Here is a 27623-nt window from a genome sequence, read left to right as displayed (position 1 = left end):
GTTTCTAGTATGGTTAGGTGTTACCGCTACATGGAAGACATGTCTACAACTGTTATTCGTTATTCGTGATGGAATTCAAGTTATTCGTGTTATTTGTGATGGAATTCAAAAAAAAAAAAAAAAAAACTGCAAGGGGCTATCGTTAAAGCACTCTGTGAATAAATCTTTTGTGTCTCGTACCATCGCTCCTTATCGTGATACTGGTAGCCCGTCGGATACTGGCGTAGCCCGACGTCAAGGAAGTGGACGGAAGAAAACAACAACATCAGCAGAAATGGTTCGAAAAGTAAAGAAGCGACTTTATCGAAACCCGCGTCGCAGTGGCCGAAAAATGGCTCGTGAGATGAACATATCGCAATATTCCATTCTGCAAATATTGAAAAATGAGCTCGAGGTAAAGCCATTGAAATTCCAACAAGTAAAAAAGAAGCTGCCGGGCCGAACTTTTTATACACTCCACCATTTGGAAGAAACTTCAAAAAAAAAGGTCAAATAAAAACCGTTATATGGGGGCTATACATGTTCCTGCGTAAGTAATTTATGTCATAGGCTGTAGTAACTGTTCCGAACTTTATATACGAAATTTGAAGCAATTCCGGAGAATAAAGTCGCAAAAATCATCAAAATAACGAATATCGGGAGGAACTTTTATATGGGGGATATATCATATCGTGGACCTACATAGACAACTCGCTTCTAGGGGATAAAGTACTCACAAGAAACTTCTAGTGTGGAATTTCAGACAATTTCATTGAAATATGTGGTTAAAATCTTCAAAATACCGAATATCGGAAGGTGCCGTTTAATGGGGGAACTACGGGGGTACCATTATATAGGGGCTATACGATATCGTGTACCGATATAGCCCATCTTCGAACTTGACCTCCCTGCAGACAAATGACAGATCTGTGCAAAATTCTAGCTATCTACCTTAATTATTTTTGACTGTAGCGTGATTACAACAGACGGGGCTAAATTGTCTTAGAATTGTACGCTGATCAAGAATATATATACATTGTTAGGTCTAAACTTATTATTTCGATGAGTTACAAAAGGAATGACGAACGTTATATACCCTCCATACTATGTATGGTGGAGGTTATAAAAAGTGCAAGAACTTACACCGCAACAGGAAGAAAATAGACTAAAAAGAGCTAATGAGTTACATCGCTTGGCCGAAAGTGGTGAACTGCCGAATTTGGTTCTCTCCGATGAGAAAACATTCGTTGTCCCGCAGTTTTTAAACAAACAAAATTATCGTGTTTACTTGCCAAAGAGGTCAGCTGAAAATGTTCACCTTCGGTTGGCCACCAGAACTCAAACGCCGGCCATGGTGATGGTATGCGCCACCATAACAGCCGATGGTCGCTCTCCGCTCGTATTAATCGACCATGGCATCAGAATAAATGCCGAGTATAATCGCGAAAATATTCTGGAGAGTGTAATAAAGCCTTGGGCACTCAAACATTGGAATGTCCAAAGTTAAATACAACGTTATGCATTAAATACTTAAAAAAATATTTTCACTTTGAATATGGATTCGATGAAGAATGTAGATACTTCATTGGGTCTCCAAAGAATGTTTCGAAGTCGAATTTGCATTATATACCCTCCATCTTGTGATGATGTCTAAAAAAACAACATATTCGCTAACAGACAAAATCTGAAACAAAATTATTCCCATTTCATCGAGTTTCTCTCCGTCTTGAATGGTTATAAAATCCTTTGCTTTGCTTGCTGTTTAACTGTCAATTTACGAAAATCCTAATATTTGCATCAGTGCTATTTCTGGTACAAAAATGGACAATATCGGTCCACTCCATCAAGTACCTCCCCCACAAAGGGTCAACATTTTGAATATCCATGAAGCTCATAAAACGCGAAATTAACATCCGATTCCATTCAGACTTAGTACATCTCAATATTTCTATCAACACAAGTTCTGTTGTAAGGATGGTAGAGATCGGGCCATTTCTTCTGGTACCTCCCCAACATAGGTTTCATGATTTTGAAAGGCAAAACGATCAAAGAAAGCGAAATAAGCATACAACACTCTTCAAATTTCACACATACCCACAAAGGGTCACAATTTTCAGTACATTTATCTGTGATAACTTGCGGAACAAGTTAGCGATTCTTTACAATTTGCTATATCTAAATATTTATCTCAACCAGAAACCCGAGATGAATATAGAATTTATGATTTCGCATAAAATTGGATATAAATGTTCGATTTTCTTGTAATCTTGTCCATATCAATATTTTTATCTTCATTAGATGAAGTATGAAAATTTAATACTCTGGTCGACTATATCTGGTACCCCACGTAAATTTCAAGATTTTCTAAAAATTATCACGTATCTCATATAAAGTGAAGGAAGTCGCAATATTTATATCATATTTATTTACATCCGACAGAAGTCAAAATATATATTAAAATAATCGAACATTGGCTGAGGATATAACTTGTTTTTTTTTCAATAAGGACAAATATATATTTTTGGTCACAAAAGCCGATAATTACAAAATTAATGTTTTTAGTGGCAAAAAAGTACTTATATCGTCGACATCCTTGTTTTCAATAATGGATTGAAACCGCGTTTGTAATGGCTATTTCTGCTAAATACTTGAACAAAAAATTTCCACTTAGAATATTGTTTTGAAGAGGAATATATCTACTTCATGGGGTCTACGAAGAATATTTTGAGTTCGAAATGACATGATATACCCTCCATATTGTGGTGATGTCTATAAAACAAATCGTTTCCCTTAACAGACAAAATCTGCTGCAAAATTACACCCATTGCATTGAATTTCTCCCGGTGTTACAACTAATAGATGGACATCGGCAATAATTGCCATAGTTGTAGTTATGCAAAAATTTTATTGCGGTAAATCGGTGCTACCGCACTTTTGTGATCTCTTTTAATTGATGTAGTCTGCAATCATTGATTGCGAATTTTGCTCAAGAGGCTGCACCCCAAAACATGGCAAACTATAATCTGTGCCTGTCTACATCTGCTCGCGAGTTGTTCCACTCATTTCCATGTCATTGGAATCCTTATAATTATAGTGTCATGATGTTGACTAGAACTAAGAGTGTAGCGGACTATGATTGGACAAGACACATTACTGGAATGGCATTAATTATTTGAGGCTTTTGGCAAGAAATTGAATAATGTTACCACTTTTAATTTACATTGCAAAACAACCGGCACCATAATCATGTCATTACTCAAAAACACAAAAGTACAGGTGCATAATGAAATTGGTTTTCCTCGGAAAGAGTATAAGGGGAAATTTTTTGAAAATTTATACATACAGGGTGAGATGAAAAAACTGCAACTAACTTCAGACTGCTGTAATTTCTAAGCCACTAGTCCGACAGCTGTTAAAATTATTCCAGTGACAGCTAATTATATTGTTTACAAGCGTACAAAAGCATTTTGGTGAGAATTTTCCAGAAAAAAGTTATTCGTGATGGAGTTCAAGCGTGATAGAGTGATTTCTTTATATTTGGCTGGAAAACCACACGTGGCTATCGTTAGAGCACTCCACCATTTAAATGTGAATAAATCTTTTGTGTCTCGTCCCATCACTCGTTACCGTGATACTGGTAGCGTAGCCCGACGTCAAAAAAGTGGACAAAATAAAACAGCAACATCAGCAGAAATGGTTCGAAAAGTAAAGAAGCGACTTGATCGAAACCCGCGTCGCAGTGGCCGAAAAATGGCTCGTGAGCTGAACATATCGCAATATTCCATTGAAAAATGAGCTCCGGGTAAAGCTATTAAAATTCCAAAAAGTGCAAGAATTTACACCGCAACAGAAAGAAAATAGACTCATAACAGCTAAAGAGTTGCTTCGCTTGGCCGAAAGTGGTTAACTGCCGAATTTGGTTTTCTCCGATGAGAAAACATTCGCTGTCCAGCAGTTTGTAAACAAACAAAATGATAGTGTTTACTTGCCAAAGATGTCAGCTGAAAATGTGCACCTTCGACCGTGGCATCAGAATAAATGTCGAATATTATCGCGAAAATATTCTGGAGGGTGTATTAAAGCCTTGGGCACGCACACCTTTTTGTCGCAGACTTTGGACGTTCCAACAGTACTAGCACCATCGCACTCAGCACGCCCCACCAAGAATGGTTACAAAATGAGGTTCCTCGCTTCATTTCCACCGAAATCTCCGGATACCAGTCCGTTGGACTATTGTGTCTGGAGTATTTTGGAAAGCAATGTTGGCACTAAAAAATACCAAAGTGTCGTTCACCTCAAGCAAGCGCTTCGCCGGGAATGGACCAAAATACCGCAGAACAACATTCGGGCACCGTGTGGGCATTGGCCGTTTAAAGGCCATAATTCATGCCAAAGGTGACCAACTCGAACAAATCTAAACTTATTCTAAAATTTGATGCTATTTTCTACATTTTTTGCCTTCATTCAATTAAATTTAAAAAAATGTAAAAATTATAGCTTTTGACTTTGTTGCAGGGCTAGCATTATGGGCTTGACTCTAGTTTTTAAAAAAAAATTCAATTTTAAGAATTTTTGAATATTAAAGATCATTGGTTCGCATATTTTAAACCTCAGTAATCTAAAAAAGTTGTCGATTAAAAGAACCAAAATTGATTCTAGTAGCAGCTGACTAGAAAACTCAAGCCGTTTCCGGCTACTGAAAAATTTAAGAAGAAAGTATAGAATAGAGTTATTTAAAATCTGTATAACAAACAAAAATAATTGTAACTATTGAAAATATGCCCAAAGTCATCGATATCGACCAATAATCGATGAGGTCACATCCTAAACGTGACGGCAATCTTCTTCTGAAGTTTTGAAAAGTAAATTTTATTTTGGAATAAAACCAATTAATTTGGCCGACAAATTCAAAAAAAATCAAATGAAGTATTGTCAGAGAACTTGTTGTGTTTGTTGGACTTTGCGGATAGACGGACGGACATGGTTTAACTCAAAAATTTACGCTGATTACAAAAACAAAAAAAAAAAAACAGAATAAAACAAAATAAAACAATATTATAACGTTTTCCCCTTTAAACTGCGAAGACCAGTAAATCGGTTAGAGCTTGCAATTACAGTTTTCAAAGTACCATGAGGAGGGTGGAAACCTTATTTGTGCGCTATACCCAAACGTTAACATATATAGACAATATTCCATTACAAAAATCGTTATCTATTTCGAATGGAGCTATATAGACAAGGTTCTTAAACCAAAGGTAGAACCTGTCAGAAAATCTAAATCTTCCAAATTTGGAGCAATTCGATGGAAAATGTGGCAAAAATGATCAACATACAGATTATCGGGAGGTACCCTTATATGGCGGTGGTACGCAAACGTGAACCATTCTAGATACAATACAACCTATCGTACCAAATTTTAAAGCTCTATATCCACATACAGAAAGACAAAGTTAAACCGACTTAAAGTTTTCCGTCGAATATTTCGAAGTGTTACAAACCAAATGCGAAATTTAATATACCATCCTTTCCATGGTGAAAAGTATAATGAACATTTCGACGAGCTACAAACGGAATGACAAATTTGTTATACCCTCCAAACAATGTATCGTGGAGTGTATAAAAATGATTTTCGACTGTAATTCTATGAAAGAAATTTAGTAGTTTTTTTGTGATTAACGAAGGTTTTGAGTTCAAGACCAATGGTCAATGAATGATATTGAACACGTTATATCGACGGGAATAGGAGTCTGACAATTCCCCAGAGGATTAAACCAAATATAAAATTTGATAGCCTACAACACCTACAGCAGAGAGATACTTTAAACTTAACAATTGATCTTCATTAATTACGTAGTCTGCCAGAATATTATGTCGGTCAATATTTAAAGTCAATTCACTTCGGTGTTCATAAGTATTTGCTGCAGTTGTCAAAAAGAACCATGTATTCGAATGTTGTCTACCATCTTGAAGTTACATGGGTCTTGAATGCAAAATAGCCCGACTGCATCTTTGCTATCTGCAATTATTTAAGGATCAATGCTTTGGTTTTTCTTGCTGTGGTTGTTGTTGCTGTTGATGTTTGCGATAATAACGATATTGATGACATCCATGGTGTGTGCACAACCACATTTTTGCATTTGATTGACTGGGAAGCATGGTTGTTTGTTGTTGTTGTCGTTTTTTTGCCAATGGTAAATTGAATTGACTGCACAAATCCATGCACTTGCATTTCAATCGCATGCATACGCACACACACGCACACACACACACATGTGCCTTTGTATTTGTCGAACATCGAATGCAATATCGTATCTGAAAGATGACGAAGACGACGACAACAACACAGAGCCCAGATACGTTTGTCATTGTCGATTGCTGTCATCATTGCAGTGAAGATTAAGTTTCCTTTCAGTACGACAACATCTGAATCGGATTGACGAACATCATTTCAAACGGTCGCCATAGGAACAGATTCGCCATGCGACGACAGCTAAGATATTGCACAGTGGGGCAAAGGTATCAGAAATGTATGCCACTGAACATTTGTTAAATTTTCAACGAATAACGTCTAATATTATAGACAATACATTGAGGCAAACACAATGGAATGAAGGCCCTTCCAATTGTACCCCTTTTGTATAGTCCAGTCTAGCAGTTACGCTTAAATTAGAAATTTAAAAAAAAACGGTAATGTGTAATTATTCATGAATTCTCATCTTGGAATTTAAAAGGATTTAGTTTTCATTACAAATATTATTAATTCAGGTTCTCGTTTTGGTATTAGTTGTAACCATGCTACGTAACATTCCAATATTTTAAGTGCATTATATAATCGAATTATTTCATTTTCATTGGATACACTGTTCAAAAAACCTATACTCGCTCCGTACTTGGCCCCCACTGTGTCCAAAGTGAACCGAAGAGAAGTGAATTGAATTTGAATGAAAAGCAATTGAATTGAAGCGAAAACTCGATCCACTGGTATCTGTTTGTTCAGTGTTCGGTGAAATGCATTCGGTTCGTTGCAGTGCACACAATTATCGTGTACCGTTTAACAAACACACACACACACACAAGTCATTCGAGTGTCATGGCTGCTAAGTAAGATTCCTACGAATCTTCTTTCATATGGACAATCTACGGTCAGTGGCAAAAAATGCGAATACAAATATTCATGCACGAATACACTGACAGGACATCGTCTATTACAGTTCCTTTGAAAAGGATATAAATATTTTTTTTCTCCTGAGTATGTTACGAAAGTGCGTTACGTATAAGGACGATACTGGGGAGTTTTAATGGGCCCTTATTTAATAGATGTCAAAATAAAAACTGATGGAAGCCGCATATCTATATTTAAGCTTCGTTTAGGAACATTATAGGTTCTTCCAAATCCGCGTGATATTTTATTACATTTTCTTTATTTACAGAAATTAATGTATTATTTGTTAACCCTACCAATCGCAAAATTTATTAAAAAACAAGTAAAAAAGCTCCTTTTGATTCCCTCCGACATTTGAAAGAATCTTGCAAAATGTTAAAAAAATTCCTTTGAAAAATTACGCTATAATTTTAAATAAGTAAAAAAGCAGTCGGCCTGACCGAACTTTTTATACCTTTTACAGATTGGAAAGTAGCTCATGTAAAAATAGGCATGGTTTCGGGGGTATAAGTCACTTTTGTTATTAGAAACATTTAATCCAAATTTGAAACAATACTGTAAAGCAGTTGGCTACAATCATTGAAATACTGAATATCAGAAGGATAGGGGCTATAGAAAAATATTGACTTATATAGAATTTGTTCTATAATAAAAGAATACATTACCGAATCGAAATACAGAATTTTTAGTAATTCCATTATGGCTATGGCTATATCGACTTTTGCATTTTACGCTGATCAACCATACAGGGTGAGATAACAAAAAGCTGCAACAAAGTCAAACGCCACAATTTTTACATTTTTTTTAATTTTATTGAATGAAAGCAAAAAATGTCGGAAATTGCATCTAATTTTAGAATAAGTTTAGATTTGTTCGAATCGGTCACCTGTGGCACGATTTATGGCCTTCAAGCGGCCAATAAAAACGTCACACTCTGCCCGAATGTTGCTCTGCTGTATTTTGGCCCATCTCCGGCGAAGCGCTTGCTTGAGCTGATCGACACTGAGTCCTGTTGGAATGTCCAAGGTCTGCTGCCAAAATGTTTATGTTCACAAGACTTTAATACACCCTCCAGGATATTTTCGCGATAAATACGAGCGGAGAGCGACCATCGGCTGTTATGGCGGCCCACACCAACACCACACCGGCAGTTCACCACTTCGGCCAAGCGAAGCAACTCTTTAGTTCTTTTGAGTCTATTTGTTTTTTGTTGCGGTGTAAGTTCTTGCACTTTTTAAAATTTTAATGGCTTTACCCCGAGCTCATTTTTCAATATTTGCCGAATGGAATATTGCGATATGTTCAGCTCACGAGCCATTTTCGTCCACTGCGACTCGGGTTTCGATCAAGTCGCTTCTTTACTTTCGAACCATTTTTGCTGATATTGCTGTTTTCTTCGGTTCATTGCCTTGACGTCGGGCTACGCTACCAGTATCACGGTAACGAGCGATGGTACGAGGCACAAAAGATTTATTCACATTTAAATGCTGTGGTTTTCCAGCCAAATAAAGAAATAACACTATCACGCTTGAATTCAATCACGAATAACTTTTTTTCTGAAAAATTTTTACCAAAATGCTTTCATACGCTTGTAAACAATATAATGAGCTGTCACTGGAATAATTTTAACAGCTGTCGGACGAGTGGCTTAGAAATGACAGCAGTCTGAAGTTGTTTGCATTTTTTCATCTCACCCTGTATGTTAGGTCTAAAATATTTATTTCGTTGAGTTAAAAACGGATAAACAAACTTAATACACCCTCCATACTATGTATGGTATAAAATGTGGAGGAGCTATACGAAAACGTGGACCTCTGCAACCAATTATCTGTCAGAGAAGGTTATGACTATAACGAACTCCAAACAAAATATGGAGTATACGAACACTTAATACCAGGTTGGAGATAAATCAATTAAACAACTTAGGTAAAATCATCTAAAAACCGAATATAGGAAGGAACAGTTATATGTGGACTATGCCAAAACTTAGAGCTATGCAGCCCTTTTTCAGTACTAAAGGTTCTGTAGACCTAAAACACAATTGAGTAAAATTTTATCAACCTGCTTCATTTCATTTGGAAGCTACCGTAATTCACACAGGCGGACAGACATTCTAAATCGACATAGAATTGTATGTTGATCAAGAATATATTCACATTGTGGGGTCTAAAATGTAGACCTTGAGGTGCTACAAATGGAATGACAAACTTAATATACCCTCCATACTATTGTGGAGGGTAAAAAACACTTTGTTGTAGAATTGTAAATGCCTATCAAACTATCGCAAAAGGCCCGTCATAGGGCCCCATTATGAACAGTTTCCATCATCGTTTCAACATCAATCAAACGCACACATTCGAACACATGATGAATGCTGACACACTCCTACCGATTTGCAAATGCATTTTCGCATGCAATCAAGGCAGCCCAAGCGTGCGATTATCATCTTACCGAATTGCAATGAAAAACAAAATCGGGTTTTCAATACTGCAGCACATCATCGCACAGCATCGACTTGGCTCGTCAGCCCCGACAGAAATGAGGGGGAAAATAGAAATGTCTTTCTCAAGTTTCCAATTAATTGCATTGGATTGAATTGCGGAACGAACATACACAAACATGAATAAAATTTGCAGCCCAACAAAGCAACAACAGCAACAAGCAACTGCTCCGCTGGAGAAAAAAAAGTCAATCAACCGCAGAAAATCCAAACAAAGCTCAACAATGTTGTCCAATTCACATTGTCGTCAATGTTGTCATTGTTGACACTTTGTCCCCCGCATCGATTTCATTGCACACCACCCATTTATCCGACCATCCATCCCCGCCTCCTCCTCCTTACAAATGCCTAGTCGATTGATTGGCTTACTTGCTGAATCGCTGGCTGGCTGGCTGCCTGACTGACTGGCTGTCTATAGGCTTCTGTTACATAGACAAAGTCACTCAAATACTTTTCTATCCTCAATCCGACATCCATATTCATCACTTCAATTTTAATTCAGTTACCGGTGTGGTCACAGATGTCATCAATGAGTGCATGTTGTGATGGCAAAATTTGACAGTTGAAGACGAACGAGCACAGTTGTAAGACTTGAATGTGGGATGCCCCCGGTGCCCCGTCCCCCTGGATTCAATTACTTTGCATTGATTTCATTCAAAACAATTTCAAAACAACAACAAAAAACCAGGCAACAAAGATGTCGCATACGTCGTTGGAAAGAAACCACCGCATTCGATGGGTATTTCGAGTCAATCGATATTAATTTTCAATGGAATGAAATCTATTCGGCCATTGAAGAAAACATAAACAATAACAACAATAATAAATAAAAAACTAGGTCAAATGGAATGAATAAATGGTTTTAGAGTCCTTTCAGGCCCAAGATTTATTAACTCGTTCGCAATGAGCTAGATTTACAAGATTTATCCTCAAAATGCTTCGCACTCGTGTTTTTTTTTTTTTTCAAAATTTATTAAACAAATTGAAATTATAATTGGCAAGTGTTTTTTTTTTTCCTACACCACAAGGTGGTCAGGGTATTATGTCTTTGTGCATTTGTTTGTAACATGCAAAAGGAAACGAGATAGACCCATAGTTACTTTTGATGATCTGCATAGAATCACTTTCTGAGTTGATTTATGCATGTCAGTCCGTCTGTCCATGTATTCTTGTGAACAAAATGCAGGTCGCATTTATTATCCGATTGAGATGAAATTTCCCAAACAACATTTGTTTGGCCCAAGAACGAACCCTATTGAAATTGGAGATAATCGGTAAAAATTTAGATATAGCTCCCATATATATCTTCGTCCGATTTGCCTTTTATTGTGCACCAAACGTGTAATATCAGGTCGAATAGTAGGGAATTTTGCACATACAACCAAATCAGGCCTGAAAATAAGTATGCCAAATTTGATCGAAATCGGTTCAGATATAGCTACAGCTCCATTATATATTGTTCATCCGATTTGTTATTTTTGTCCTCCGCAGCCGTAATATGCACTCCGTAACAACGATATTCAGGGAAATATATCAAATACAGCTCAGAAATACCTTTGCTAAATTTTATCGAGATCGGTTCAGATCTAGATATAGATATAGCTCCCATATATAACTTCGCCCGATTTACTTTTTATTGTGCACCAATCGTCTAATATTTGCCCAAATGGGATGGAATTTGGCACATACGACCGAATTGAGTCAGAAGGTAGTATGCCAAATTTGGTGAAGATCGGTTGAAATATAGCTATAGCTCCCATATATATTGTTCATCCGATTTGTTGTATTTGTTACCCACTGCCGTAATATGTACTCCATAATAACGATATTCAGGGAAATATATCAAATACAGCTCAGAAATATCTTTGCAAAATTTGATCGAGATCGGTTCAGATTTTGATATAGCTCCAATATATATCAAATGGGCAATACAAGTCCGAATTTAAAAGATACAAATGCTTCGGCATATTTAGTCTTTTGAACCTTAAATTATAATTATAATCATAGGCTGTATGATTGAATTCTCCCATAAAAACTTTTATATGTTATGTGGAGCTCAACTAAATTCGCAAAGTGGTGTAGGGTATCATAAAATCGGCCCCGCCCGACTTTAGGACTTTCTTTACTGGTTTATTAACATATGTTTGTAGCAACGTTATTAAATTTCTTAAAGAATAAAATAAATTTAACACTAAAACCCATTACGAACTATAAATACCAAATTTTAAACAATTACGTAAAAATGTGGCGAAAACATAAAAATACAAATAAAAAAATTTTCAAATTTTTTAAGTGGAATTGGGATTAATTAAAATATGACATCATTTTTATATAATTGTCCTTTTGATACCTTGTTTTTTTTTTTTTTTGTATCTTCGGCCTTACGACCACAGAGAACACATAATTCGATGCGACCAAAAATTTGCTAGTATGTCGCTATGAACGAAATCCATTTCCGAAAATATGGAGGCGAAAGATATTGACTAAAAAGTTCTAGTAACTACACGCAGAAAAATATATGTTAGAAATATGTTTGGATCCAAACATATATTTGTTTGGGACTGGTTGCAAACAAATATATTTTTGGATGCAAACATAATTTGTTTCGGTGCAAACAAATATTTGTTTGCAACATTTTGTAACATAACTCAATTTTATTTGTTGGGTACCAACATATTTTATATGTTAGAACATATTTTTTTATGGGTGCGGAGAGGATTTTTTTCAAAGAGCTAAACAACAGAGCTCTCGATTACTTTTGAATTGGTGTTATAGGTGACTTAAAAGAAGACAGGAGGGTGAGAAGTCTGTTTTTTGCGTTAATGATGTGTTGGCTTGGTTGGCCGCACAACAAAGCAGAACCGAAACATTTTTTGCTCTCTTCCAAATATAACTGTAAATAGAAGTTGTATGTATGCATGAACATTAGTAAGAAGTAACGTCTCAGCAACAACTAGAAAATACACACCGCACAACAACAACAACGAAAAAACTTTTTGCATGTTTTTTCGTTGCTGTTGTGCGGTGTGAATTTTCTAGTTGTTGCTGAGACGATACTTCTTACTAATGTTCATGCATACATACATACATGCGTTTTTCGCATTAACACCGACATATATACAGAGGAGTCAATTTTTTTGTGTGTTGTTGTTGTAACGTTTTCTTTCTCAAGTAGGCATTTTTTGGTGCATGGACAATAGAAAAGAAATAAACGTCTCAGCAACAGTTTCCATCCCTCTTGCCGCGCACACACCACACATAGTTCCATCAGCAATCGGCAGTGTTTGCTTGGTGAGAACAAAAGAGCGTAACATTGGCGCGTGTCTCAACTTGAGTGTCTCAACTTAAGACACGCACCAATGTTACGCTCTTTTGCTCTCACCAAGCAAACACTGCCGATCGCTGCTGTAACTATGTGTGGTGTGTGCGCGGCAAGAGGGATGGAAACTGTTGCTGAGACGTTTATTTCTTTTCTATTGTCCATGCACCAAAAAATGCCAACAACAACACACAAAGAGCTGTTTGGATGTTTTTTTGTTGCTGAGACGTTGCTTCTTACTAATGTTCATGCATACATACATACATGCGTTTTTCGCATACACACCGATTTGCTTGATGAGAACAAAAGAGCGTAACATTTGCGCGTGTCTCATGTTGGCATTCTGGTTGTGTTCTTTTTTTATTCTTTTTATTTGTTTTGTGCCTTCGCGTCGTGTCACAAGTGTTGTAATAAATGTTGATACCAACTGTTTTGGGGGAAGACAAATTATTTGTCGAAGCGCCGGAGCCTTTAAATCTACAAAGCTTTATAAAAGCAGCCAAATTAGAGTTAAAAATTGATGCCTCAAGAAAAATAACAGCCTTAGTGTTTGGTGCAACCATTAAAGAAGACCAGTTTGAAAAAGTAATTCATCAATATATGTCAACACCTACTTTTCATATTGAGTTGCAATTTGGAGGTAAGTACACTGGATTTACAGACTGTTTCTTTATGTCGGAACAAAAAAAAATTTCGTTTCAAAATAAAGAAACAGGCTGTTAATATTTTTTTCTTTTTTTAAATAATATATTTCTTTTTTTAAATAATATATTTAATTTTCATTTAGACTCCGTTCGATCAGTGGCATCAGCATCGACAGTTAGTGGCACTCTATCGGAGTGTGAATCCGTAGGTGGTTTTGGGGATCTTACCCCAAAAACAAATGTTATTTCAACTTTAAAGACTGACATAGAGTCCATCAAGTCAATTCCGGCTGTCAACAAAATATGGAGAATTTTTATTGCCGAAAAACGCCTGCAAAATAAAGATAGGGTGAATATTTCGAAGGCCCTTATTGACGAATGTCTAAAAGAAGACCCTAACAGATTGTAAGTATTTTACTTTATTGAAAAAATAGTGATTGTAATAAAAGGAAAAATAATAAATTAATAAATAAAAATAATAACAAATATTAAGAATAATATTAATAATAATAAATTAAAAAATTAATATAAAATTAAACATTTTATGAAAACTGGCACGATATAAATTATAAACTTATTAACAAATGTTTATTTTATTTTATCAATAACAACAATATATTATTTATAAAAATTAAAACATAATAAATTAATATTAGAAACATAAGAATAATTTTAAGCATAATAAAAATTGTAATAATTAATATAATATTAATATCAGTAATAAAAAATTGTTAAAAATAATAATATTAAAATAAAAATTCTAATTATAAAAATATTAAAGAAAATAAAAAACTATGTTTCATTATAAATTATTTATTTTCTTTAATATTTTTATAATTAGAATTTTTATTTTAATATTATTATTTTTAACAAATGACACATTTTATATATGTTCAAATTTTGAAAATAATTTATTTATAAATTGCCTTTAAAACATATGCTTATAATATGTATATGTTTTTTAATTTTATATTATATATTATAATATGTATGAATTTCTTTTATGTTAAATAAAATGTGAATATCAAAAATTGATTTTAAAACTAGTTTGCATTATGGTTGAATTATATCTGCAGTAAGTATACAAATGGACCCAATCATAAATTTATGTTTGCACCCCAATATATATTATGTTTGGACCCAAACATAAATTATATTTAGGTCCAAACACAACTTATGTTTGGACCGAAACATAAGTTTGTTTCCAGCCAAACATACATTATGTTTGGATCTAAACATAAATTATGTTTGCACCCAAACATAAATTATGTTTGCACCCGAACAAAAAATATGTTTGGACCCAAACATTAATTATGTTTGGACCCAAACATTGATTATGTTTGGACCCAAACATTAATTATGTTTGGACCCAAACATAATTTGTTTGCAGCACCCAAACATATGTTATGTTTGGGAATGTTTGCAAACATATATTTGTTTGCTGCAAAATATGTTTGGGACATATGTTAGAGAGGCTTATATTTTTTTGCGTGTACCACTTTCAAAAAATATCACCGTTGATAATTGGGCTGATAAAGTCACTCAAGTAAGTAAGTTACTCGACGTAGTAAGTCACTCGACTTCAAAACCAATATATTATTTTTTCTTCTAGTTAAGTTGCACATTATTGTATTTCAAAACATAACTACCGATCGTAAAAAAATACGCCATTACACTACCCCATATTTGGTATTTTGAGATAGTTAATGGACTATGAATCCGTCACACCAAGTAGACATCTATGGAAACACTCTTTTCGATGATACAACTTTTTCGTCTACTTTTACTCTTCTATGACTTTGTTCATCTGTCTATCTAACCGGTGTGCACTATTATCTTCGAATGATTTCGCCCAAGCTCTTCAACCAGCAATATTTTTGTCAAACTTACATCGTGTTTGTAAATGGACCGTGCCTTCTCTTCCACTAATGCTCAACATTTTCAAAATATATAAATCGCGTATACAGTCAAGTGAGAACATATTCTCGTTGAAACTTATTATATCATAATATTAATATTGGATTTAGGTAAGGTACGAAAATCTTCAATATCAATCCACTCATTTCGAAACCTTTTACTCCGATAGACATTCTATGAATAATTGAAGTTTCTTGGATTTTTGCACATTCTAATATTTCCACTCTGTGCCCTGGGGTTCACACCCAGGTACCTTACCCGCAAAAAATTAATATTTCGAATTGGAATAACTTTCAAGAAGTTAGATATAAATGTTCACTTTTCTTCAAATTTCGTACAGTTTAATATTTCTGCTAATGTGGGATATTAAGTCAAAATTTTAACAAATAAAAAACAAAAACAAGTAAAATAGTATCAGTCGGTTTTGCCGACAGATGTATACCCCCAGCCTTGTGTTATGAACGTGACAGATTTGGTCTATATCGACTACTTCTTGTACTTAATATGAGATATGTGCAAATTTTCGGAAAATGGCAATATGCGTCAGGTAACAGATATAGCAGACCGAAGTATTCCATTTTCATACTTCATCTAATACAGATAAGAAATATTCAGGGCTGTCATAGAAACCAATTTTTTCACTATTGGTTTTAAAAACGACAAGAAAAAATGATTTGGTGTCATGAAAATCAATGTTATCGGTTTTATTTTCGAATAAGAATTTTATCGGTTTTGGTTGTCATAGAAGGCAATGTTATTGGTTTTGTTATTGGAAATAAACCAAGTTGCTTAGAGCTACCACTTTTCATTTGCTTTGGATTTTTAAACAATTTTTAAAGGATATTCAAAGTACTAAAAATGTGGATTTTTTAAACAATTTTTAAAGGACTATAGACGTGGATTTTTTAAACAATTTTTAAAGGACTATAGACGTGAATTTTTTAAAGAATTTTTAAAGGACTATAGACGTGGATTTTTTAAAGAATTTTTAAACGTGGATTTTTTAAGGATTTTTTAAAGAATTTTTAAAGGACTACAAAAGTGGATTTTTTAAGGATTTTTTAAAGAATTTTTAAAGGACCATAAACGTGGATTTTTTAAGGATTTTTTAAAGAATTTTTAAAGGACCATAAACGTGGTTTTTTATGGATTTTTAAAGAATTTTTAAAGGACCATATACGTGGAATTTTTAAGGATTTTTTAAAGAATTTTTAAAGGACCATAAATCTGCAAAGCAGCTTTCACAATAAAAAAATTTACTTACGCTATCTCCGGCAACTCCAGTGGGTTGCTGAAATCTCTAAGAGCTTTTCTCGTCACCTTTTCTAAACGTTCTTCGTCCAACAACACAAAAACTACCACTGCTGATGCCATCTTACTTTATTTATAGCGACTTATTCCTTTTTTTTATTTAATTTACTTTTACTGATATTTCAATGACAAATAAACAAACAATACATGTAAGCAACAACAGCTGTTTGGAACATTGGTTTTATTTACATTCGAAATTGACAAAACCAACTTGGTTTCATGACACGAAATGAAACCAACATTGGTTTACAAAAACGACAATAAGCAAAACCGACATGGTTTCTGTGACAGCCCTGATTGGTATGTGCAAAATTTGAAGGAAATCGAACATCCGTATCCAATTTTATGCGAAATCATAAATTCCGACAAATTTCATATCAGAATGCTGGTTAACAGAAATATTTAGATATAGCAAGTTGTAAAGAATCGCCGACTTGTTTCGCAAGTTATGATTGATATAAGTATTGGAAATTGTGACCCTTATTGGGTGAGGTACCAGAAGGGATTGGCAGATGTATATCATCTTCACAACAGATCTTGCGTTAGCAATAATGTTTGTATGTGGGAAATGTAAGGATGTGGATGTATGCATTGGGATGCTTCCTTCGAATCCCTTGAGCGTTTTGTTTTTTAAAATCTTGAACTCTATGTGGGGAGGTACCAGAAGAAATGGTACCTTTATAGCAGATCTTGTGTTGCTAAAAATATTGAGATGCACCAAGTCTGAATGGAATCGGATGTTAATTTAGCGTTTTATGACCCTTTGTGGGGGAGGTACCAGAAGGAGTGGACCGATACATCCCATCTTGACCTAGAACTCACGTAAATATTAGGATTTGCATAGTTAGCCCAAAATCGAATTATCGAATCTCTTTATGTGCAGAAAAAAATATTTTTTTATTTGAAAATTTCGACCATTTGTGTGGGAGGTACGAGAAGAAGTGGACCGATATATTCCATCTCAACACCAGACCTTGGGTTAACATAAATATTGGGATGTGTGAAATTTGAAGATAATCGGACTCTTATATCACATTTTATGAGAGTTGTAATTATTCAAAATTTTCACCATTTGTGGGGGAAGTACTTGATGGAGTGGACCGATATTGTCCATTTTCACACCTGATCTAGCACTGATGAAAATATTAGGATTTGCAAAGTTGGAGCAAAATCGGATTATCGTTTCTCTTTCTGTGCAAAAAATCATTTTTTTTTGAAAATTTCGACCTTTTGTGGGGGAGGTACCAGAAGGAGTGGGCCGATATTGCCCATCTCCGAACTCGATCTAAGTTTGACAAAAATATTACGATGTACCAAGTTTGGATCAAATCGGATACTTCCTTCGAGAGTTATCATGCGCACCAGCCAGCCAGACAGACAGACAGACAGACGGACGGACGGACGGACATCGCTAGATCGACTATAAATGTTCTGAAATGGATTTGGTCCAAAGAGACCTAGGGTCTAAAACCGTTATTTCGACTAGGCACGTTTTGACCGTATCGAATTGTATATACCCTCTGTAGCCATATGGCTGAGGGTATAAAAAAAACGACACGGTCGAACTTTTAATACCCTCCACCAGTGGGTAAAGAAAACGTTTTTATATAAAAGTATCTGAATTCAAATGTGTTGCACTTTAAACTACAAATATCAGTAAGAGCGTTTGGATAATTCTGTAAAACTTTTCAAAAAACTATGAAGTGGTTATGAGACCGAATATCGGTGGGTATCGCTATACCAAAACGTGGACCGATATATTTTTTTCAATACCAACTATCCTAAGCACAATACAATTTGTTCTGCCAAATTTTGAAGCTCTGCGCCAAATAATGTGGGATGTATCGTGGTTTCAACAGACATACAGACAGACGGACAGGCGGACAGACGGGCATCGTTAAATCGACTTAGAATTTTATACAGACTATGAATATATATACTTAATGGATGTTACTTTAGGGATGTTATGGCCGATTTTTTATGTACAGTACCCTGTACCATATTGGTCCATCTATATTTTCATAATCATAATTTGCTCGATCTTCGCATATTCCCTCTGCCCAAAGGGGTGGACTAGCCTTTAGGTACTTTCCTACATATATCAATATTTTGTATTGTAATACGTTTAAAAAATTTAGCTATGAATATCGAATCTTCTCCAATTTCGCACATTTTTATATTTCTGCAAATGTGTAATATTGTGTATCCACTTTCTCTGGCATCCACTTTTCCGGACAATTTTACAGCATTTCTTCTTGGACCTCCCACAGAAAGGATCTAAATTTAACTTTCTGTTAGAATCTTAAAAATACCGAATGTATCTATTATATTAGGGCCTATCTATCTGTTTATAATGTAGCTAAAATCATCAAAATACAGAATATAGGCATGTACGATGGTGGTTATAAAACGTGGATCTACACAGACAATTTTCTGTCATAGGCTGTAGTAATCATTACGAACTTCAAATGCGAAATTTAAAACAATTCCGGTAAAAATTGTCGCTAAAATCATTAAAATACCGAATATCGGGGGGGGGGGGGGGGGTACCGTTATATGGGGGCTATACGAAGGCATGGACCTGCACAGACAATTTTCTGTCATGGGCTGTAGTATTCATTACGAACTTCAAATGCGAAATTCGAAACAACTCCGGTAAATAATGTCGCTAAAATCATGAATATGTCGAATATCGGGTGGTACTGTTATATGGGGGCTTTACGAAGACGTGGACATGCACAGACAATTTTATGTCATAGGCTATAGTATTCATTACGAACTTCAAATACCAAACTTGAAATAGTTCCGGTAAATAATGTCGCTAAAATCATAAAAATACCTAATATCGGGAGGTACTATTATATGGGGGCTATACCAAAACGTGGACCTACATGGCCCCTTTTTAGTTTTATGCTGTAGTATTTATTACAAACTTCAAATACCAAATTTGAAACAATTCCGGTAAATAATGTTGGTAAAATCATCAAAATACCGAATATCGGGAGGTACCGTTATATGGGGGCTATACGAAGACAACGACCTACATGGCCCATTTTCAATACCAAAAGTCCTGGAGACAAAGTACACATTTGAGTAAAATTTTATCAACCTACTTCATTTCGTTCTGATCAAGAATATATGTACTTTGTGGGGTCTAAAATGTATATTTCGAGGTGCTACAAACGGAATGACAAACTTAATATACCCTCCATACTATGGTGGAGGGTATAAAAAGACGATATCGGTGCAATTATTTTGGTATCACCACCACAAATGTTCACATTTTTCAGAGCAATAATAAACTTAATAGGGAGCGAAGCGAGTAGTGGGTTAAGTGGGTAGCGAAAATGAAACATATTGTTTCACTTCTTCTCGAATCTACACAAAATTCTACATTAAAGATCTCAAAAAAATGAGAAATTCAAATTGTGAATTGGAAATAAGTTTCCATTACAAACCCCACCTTTATATTAATGGTTTGAGAGACACGACGACGAAACACTCGCCGACAGTAGGAAGGTACGCTACTTAAGTCTCTTTGATTCAATTTAATTGATTTTTGTCCCATTGGATAAACAATTCGACCCAATAAATTAAACCAATTAAACGATTAAGACTTCCCAAGCCGCTAATGGTTGACTGCCGGCCGATCAGCAATTTGCATACATTGTGTCCCCGTTGTCCGTCCGTCCGACCGTCTCGATAACCACCAGGGCCATTAACAATGCCATTTACAGCCTTAAAACAATGTTGCATCGCCACTTCCCGCCGCATTCGAAGCTCATTATGACATCGTTTACGATGCCATTACACGATTGCAGGACAGTGTGCGGACATTATAGAAACCAAAAATGACCAATAAAACCACAGAACCAATGTAATCGCCGTAAATTACATCTATCCATTGCATATTATGTCTCTCCACACACCGCCTCCCCGCTCTTGCTCCACTTTGCCATCTACTCATTTTCCCATTCTTCCTGTGAATGAGTCTTTTTTGCACATCCCATGAATCCCTTCACATGTGACCGAAGAAGACTTCCAACCTTTTTCAGTGGATGGATGGAAACGGGGGTCGGGGATGTGTGTGAGTTTGTCTCGTTTCCAAAGGCACAAACGAATGCCGCTCAAACAGGGAGATGGCAGGGGTGCCTTGGCTGGGGCATCAGATACGCGAGAGTGCAACACGAAAAGCTGTGATTACGGCTTCAACCGAACAACGATAGCACAACAAATTACCCTCCGTCGCGTTCACTGAGCTAACCCGATATCCGACTCCCGCCACGGCACTCGCCCAGACTCAATCGCAATCCCCTGTAATCCATCAAAATCAACAAGTGCACCTCCAGCACGTTTCACATGGCTACTTGGTAATGAATGTGACTTTGTATTCCACTTTGATGGTGCGTTTTCGATGAGACACCACCACCCTCCCCGAAGGGAGGCCAAGTGTTGATTGTGGCCCAGATGCAATAAAATAATTGCAACACGAGTGCACGCAATATGTCAGTGTGACTCGCAACTCGCAGCGGACGGGGTGCAACAGTCAGACATGCAACTTGCCATCCAACTGGAAATGAACTGAACGCTGTGTGTCTGAGTAGCCACAATGCGGTGGCATGGTAGCAACAGTTGCAGCAGCCAGCCTGGTGTCGGTTGCCAGTCAGTCAGCCTGCTGGCTGGCTGGTTGACTGTAAACAACCACAATCAGGAATAATTGAATCTAAATGCATGGAGGTCAGAAGGACACACGCACGAAGCGCACAAAGCCAAAACTTAATCGCACAGATTAAATAATCAATCTTTGTGCTTGCAGCCAGACTCTATCTATCCCATGGCTTTTCATTGACCAGAAACCCATCTAGTCTCATACCATCGGAACAATAACATGAAGTCCTGTGGTTTTATGCCAACAAATGTATCGGCCACATAAAGTTGAGAGTTGCCATGTGTCAAAATATGGCTTAAAGAAAAGTTCAATTAAAACAAGTAAAAAAGCTGTACACCCTTGAATACCTTCCACCATTTGGAAGAATTTGCAAATTTTCAAAAAAAAAAACTGCGTTGAAAAATACTGCTAAAATCATAAAATACCGAACAAATACGATGACGAGGACATGTAAATGCAATTTTCGTCATAGGCCATTTAGATATTCAAATACAAAACTTAAGACAATTCAAAATGCCGAATATCCTGACAGCTATATGGGGGCTATAGGAGGACCTAGGCCTGCATAGGACAGTCACAGGATGTAGCACCCATTACGAGTTTAAAATACGAAGTTTGAAACAATTCCGGGGAAAAAACTAGCTAAAATCATCAAAACACCGAATATAGGAAGGTACCGTTACATAGGGGATATATGAAAATGTGGACCCATGTGCGAAAATTTCTGTCATAAGATGTAATAAGAAATTTTTCATCGCAATTGATTCCTATGCATTATCTTTAAAACTCTGATGAGCAATTTTCAAAGCGAACAAAAGACACATTTGAACAAAAAGCGATAAATGAACGAATGAGAAGTGATCCAAATCAGAACAGCTTCTAGTATATCAGAACTGAACCAATAAGTCTCCATGAGAAATTAAGAATGCCTCCATTACCGGGCGAAATATCCGATGGTACAGGTGATATGGGTTGGCACATATATTTTTTTTTTGGCATTTACTCCTTTTTTGAAAACGAATTCGTATGCGATCTTCAAATGACGCCCATGACATTTTTGGCATGGCATTTTTAGTCGATTTCGATCAATTATATTTGGTACGAGACGTCTATAGAGCCAAACCAGTAAGGAAAGGTCAAAAGTCGGGCGTGGTCGATTATATGATACCTTACGCCACTATGCGTATTGAGTAGAGCTCCCGTAACAAAAAAGTGTACACTGGAAATTTATATGAAGTAAATCAAACCGACTATGAACCAAAGAACATTGCCGTATAGTGCGTGCTATGACTTCGATAAGGATTATATTAAAAAAATATATATTGGAGCAATAGATATACCGGACCGAGTTTCAACAAATGGTAAAATTCGGTTGAATATGGAAAAAATCTATTCATTTTGGGCTGATATTACATATATGATAAGCAATAACCGTAAAATCGGAGGAAGATGTATATGGAAGCTACATAAAAATCTGAACCGATCTCGATAATATTTGGCAGAGGTATTTTCGAGCAGTATCTAATGCCCGGTATCAAATGTCATTGCTGTGGAGTGTATATTACTCATGTGAGGGACTTAAACACCGAATCAGATGAAACATATATATACTAGCTATAGCTATATCTGAAATTATGTTCACCAAAATTGGAGTATTCGTTTCTGAGATGAATTCGGTCGGAATTACTAAAGTTCAGTCCATTTGGGCTGATATTAGTCATTTTGTGCACAATAAACCTGAAATCGGATAAATATATGTGTTGGAGCTATATCCAAATCTCAACCGATATTGATAAAATGTTAGGCCCTTATTTCTGAGCTTTATCTGATATCCGGTACCAAATACTGTTCTTGTGGAGTAAATATTACACAATTGAGTGACTTTATTCGATGAAACATACAGGGTGAGATAAAAAAACTTCAACAAAGTCAAACGCCATAATTGATAATAATTAATAATTATTTTTTTTAATTTTATTGAATGAAAGCATCGGAAATAGCATCAGATTTTAGGATAAGTTTAGATTTGTTTCAATTGGTCACCTTTGGCACGAATTATGGCCTTCAAAAGACCAATGAAACCGTCACACGCTGCCCGAATGTTGCTCTATGTTATTTTGGCCCATTCCCGGCGAAGCGCTTGCTTGAGGTGATCGACACTTTGGCATTTTTTAGTGCCAACCTTGCTTTCCAAAATACTCTAGGCACAATAGTGCAACGGATTGGTATCCGGAGATTTTGGTGGCCATTGTGCGCTGGATATGAAGCGAGGAACCTCATTTTGTAACCATTCTTGGGTGTCGAGTGCTGGTGCTTGGAATGTCCAAGGTCTGCGGCCAAAATATTTGCGTGTCCAAGGCTTTAATACACACTCCGGAATATTTTCGCGATACTATTCGGCATTTATTCTGTTAAGACGGTCGATTAATTCGAGCGGAGAGCGACCATGGGCTGTTATGGGGGCCCACAGTTCTGGTGGCTAACCGAAAGTGTATATTTTCAGCTGACCTCTATGGCAAGTAAAAACGATCATTTTTATATCCTCCACCATACATAGTATGGAGGGTATATTCAGTTCGTCATTCCGTTTGTAACTCATCGAAATAATCATTTTAGACCCTACAAAGTATATATATTCTTCATCAGCGTAAAATTTTAAGACGTCCGTCTTCAACGGAATTGTCTTTATACCTCGGAAGATAATTTTCTATATAGGTCGACGATATCGTATAGCCCCCATATAACGGTACTCCCCGATATTCGGTATTTTGATGATTTTAGCCAAATTTTCTAATCGAATTGTTTGAAAATCCCCACAAGGAGTTCCTTATGAGTACTTTATCCCTCGAAAGAGAGTTATCTATGTAGGTCCACGATATCGTATAGCCCCCATATAACGGTTCCCCCGATATTCGATATTTTGATGATTTTAGCCACATTTTCAATGGAATTGTCTGAAAATCCACACAAGGAGTTCCTTGTGGGTACTTTATCCCTTGGAAGAGAATTATCTATGTAGGTCCACGATATCGTATAGCCCCCATATAACGGTACCCCCCGATATTCGGTATTTTGTTGATTTTAGAATTATGTTTAACAGAATTATCTGATAATCCACACAAGGAGTTCCTTGTGGGTACTTTATCCCTTGGAAGAGAATTATCTATGTAGGTCCACGATATCGTATAGCCCCCATATAACGGTACCCCCGATATTCGGTATATTGATGATTTTAGCCACATTTTTCAACGGAATTGTCTGAAATTCTACACAAGCAGTTTTTTGTGAGTACTTTACCCCCTGAAAGAGAGTTGGTATATAGGTCCACGATATCGTATATCCCCATATAAGGGTACCCTCCGATATTCGGAATTTTGATGATTTCAGCCACTTTTTTTAATGGAATTGTCTTAAATTCCACACAAGGGGTTCTTTGTGAACACTTTACCCCCTGACAGAGAATTCTCTAAACAGGTTAACGATATCGTATAGCCCCCATATAACGGTACCCCCGATATTCGGTATATTGATGATTTTAGCTATATTTTCCAATGGTATTGTCTGAAAATCCACACAAGTAGTTCTTTGTGAGCACTTTAACCCCTGAAAGGGATTTGCCTATATAGGTCCACAATATCGTATTAGATATTTTATTATTATATTAGGTATTTTAAAGATTTTAACGGAAGTTTCAATGGATTTTTTTTTTTTTTTTTGAAATTTTCTAATTCGTTCCAAATGGTGGAGGATATTCAAAGTTCGGCCTGGCCGAACTTACTTCTTTTTTACTTGTTTTTGTTTACAAACTGCTGGACAATGAATGTTTTCTCCAAATTCGACAGTTTACCACTTTCGTTCAAGCGAAGCAACTCTTTACCTCTTTTGAGGCTATTTTCTTTCTGTTGCGGTGTAGGTTCTTGCACTTTTTGGAATTCCAATGGCTTTACCCGGAGGAATATTGCGATATGTTCAGCTAACGAGCCATTTTTCGGCCACTGCAACTCGGGTTTCGATCAAAAGATTTATTCACGTTTTAATGCTGAAGTGCACCAACGATAGCCACTTGTGGTTTTCCAGAAACCAAAGAATTCCATCACCAATTACTTTTTTTCTGGAAAATTCTCACCAAAAAGGCTTTTGTACGCTTGTAAACTATATAATAAGCTGTCACTGGAATAATTTGTCGGACGAGTGGCTTAGAAATGACAGCAGTCTTAAGTTGGTTGCACATTCAGTTCTATAAACAAAGAGTTTGTAATGAATTTTTTGAATGAGAAACTACTTTTTATACCCTACACCATACTGTGGTACAGAGTATTATGTCTTTGTGCATTTGTTTGTAACATCCAGAAGGAAACGAAATAGATCCATAGTTTCTTTGGATGATCTTCATAGAATCAATCAATTAAAGATTTCAGAATGATGCAATATAACGGACTTAAAAATATGTTTTTTCACACACAGGTGGCTGTGTGGATATTTTTCCAAATTGAATGGACTCTATGAGTTCTTAGTTGAAAATATAGCTTTGCAATATTATGTTTTGATGATTTTTTTGGGAAAGGCAAGAAGAGAATGTTCTACACTTATAGAGCTTGCTTGTCACAGAAGTAACGATATCAAAAAAGCTAACAAAAGCCAACTGACCATTCTGAGTTGATTTATGGATGTTCGTCTCTCTGATCTGAAAATTTCCACACATCATTTGTTTGGCCTAAGGACTATTGAAATTGGTGATAATCGGATCGGGTTCGGATATAGCTCTCATATAAAGTATCGCCCAATTTAATAAGTATTGTGCACCAAATGCGTAATATTTATTCTGAATAAAATGAATTTTAGCACACACGGCCAAGTTCCGTCCAGAAGTATGTCTGGCAATTTGGCGAATATCGATTTAGATATAGGGTAAGTGTGCCTAAGTTCGGCATGTCCCAGTAGTCGGCACTTTTTATTTTTAAGCCCAAATAAATGAAACTATTATACCTAAATGTATTTTGTTTATTTCAAATATATTGTCAGCTATCTTTGTGTACAATTTCGCTAAGAAAAGATGATTTATTCTAATAAAAATTAAATTTTTGTCTGTAAAGGTCCTCAACAATCCATATTCTTAAGAAAAGTACAATAAATACGTCAAATCAGTTTAACTAAACAAAAATATTATATTTTAATGAATTAATTTATTATTTTTATTATTAATTATTCTTACAAAAAAATTGGTATGCCGACTGTTGGAACATGCCATACCGACAATTGGCAAGTGGTGCCGACTACTGACAAAAAAGCATTGTTTTAATAAAACTACAAATTTATGAAATTTAATAAAAACTTATTAAAACTTTATTTATTAGTGCAAAAACTATACAAAATTTCGAATCTGAATAAATTAACTTTGTAATAATTGAAAAGTTCCACTCAGAATCGTGAGCGATTAAAAACGCGAAAATCCTAAAAGTGCCGACTACTGGTAGCTCCCATATATATTTTTTGTCTGATTTCGATTGTATTGTTCGGCATGTGTGTAATATTCCTCCAAATGGTTTGGATTTCAGCACATTCGATCGAATTCAGCCGGTCATCGGTTTAGATGTAGCTAAACTTTAAACGTTTAACTCCCTCACATGCATAATATGTACTCCTCAGCAATGATATTCGAAGCAAATATCAGATACACTACAGAAATACCTTTGTCAAATTTAATCAAGATCGGCTCGGGTATATCTCCCATATATAAGATATATCAAATTTGGTTATTCTGCACGAAATCGTTAATATCAGTCCAAACGGAGTGGATTTTTTTGCACATTCAACTTAATTTATCCTGGAAGTAAATGCGGCATTGATGAAACTCGGTTCCCATATTTATATTGCTCCGATAAATATTTTTTTTAAAATAATCCTTCTGGAAGACATTATTTGGTTCAGTTTGGATATACATCTCATACATTATTTCTCTCTGATTCCAAATTATAAGTGTTCTAAAGCTATTATAGGCATTTCAAAAAGTTCCATAATACGATACGGTACACTCCACGTTAATTCCCAAATATAAACTTTAATGTAAATGTACGAAAACGTGACCCATTTAATAATTTGACCTACCTACTGATAAAATACAC

At 35.7% G+C, this 27623-nt stretch overlaps 2 protein-coding genes across 3 annotated transcripts in view; both read left to right on the top strand.

Moving 5' to 3' along the window:
- Nucleotides 1-27623, top strand: part of LOC131800398 (putative uncharacterized protein DDB_G0277255) — a 109877-nt gene that overhangs the window by 60041 nt on the left and 22213 nt on the right. The window lies entirely within an intron of this gene.
- On the top strand, nt 13137-14041 carry LOC131801559 (uncharacterized). Its single transcript, XM_059120339.1, has 2 exons — nt 13137-13600; nt 13748-14041. Exons 1-2 carry the CDS (start codon nt 13375-13377, stop codon nt 14011-14013), a joined length of 492 nt encoding a protein of 163 aa, XP_058976322.1. The 5' UTR covers nt 13137-13374; the 3' UTR covers nt 14014-14041.

The sequence above is a fragment of the Musca domestica genome, unplaced genomic scaffold (assembly GCF_030504385.1).
Source record: "Musca domestica strain aabys unplaced genomic scaffold, Musca_domestica.polishedcontigs.V.1.1 17, whole genome shotgun sequence".
NCBI lineage: Eukaryota > Metazoa > Arthropoda > Insecta > Diptera > Muscidae > Musca > Musca domestica.
The sequence above is the reverse complement of the archived record's forward strand: the minus strand, read 5'-3'. Positions and strand labels throughout refer to the sequence as shown.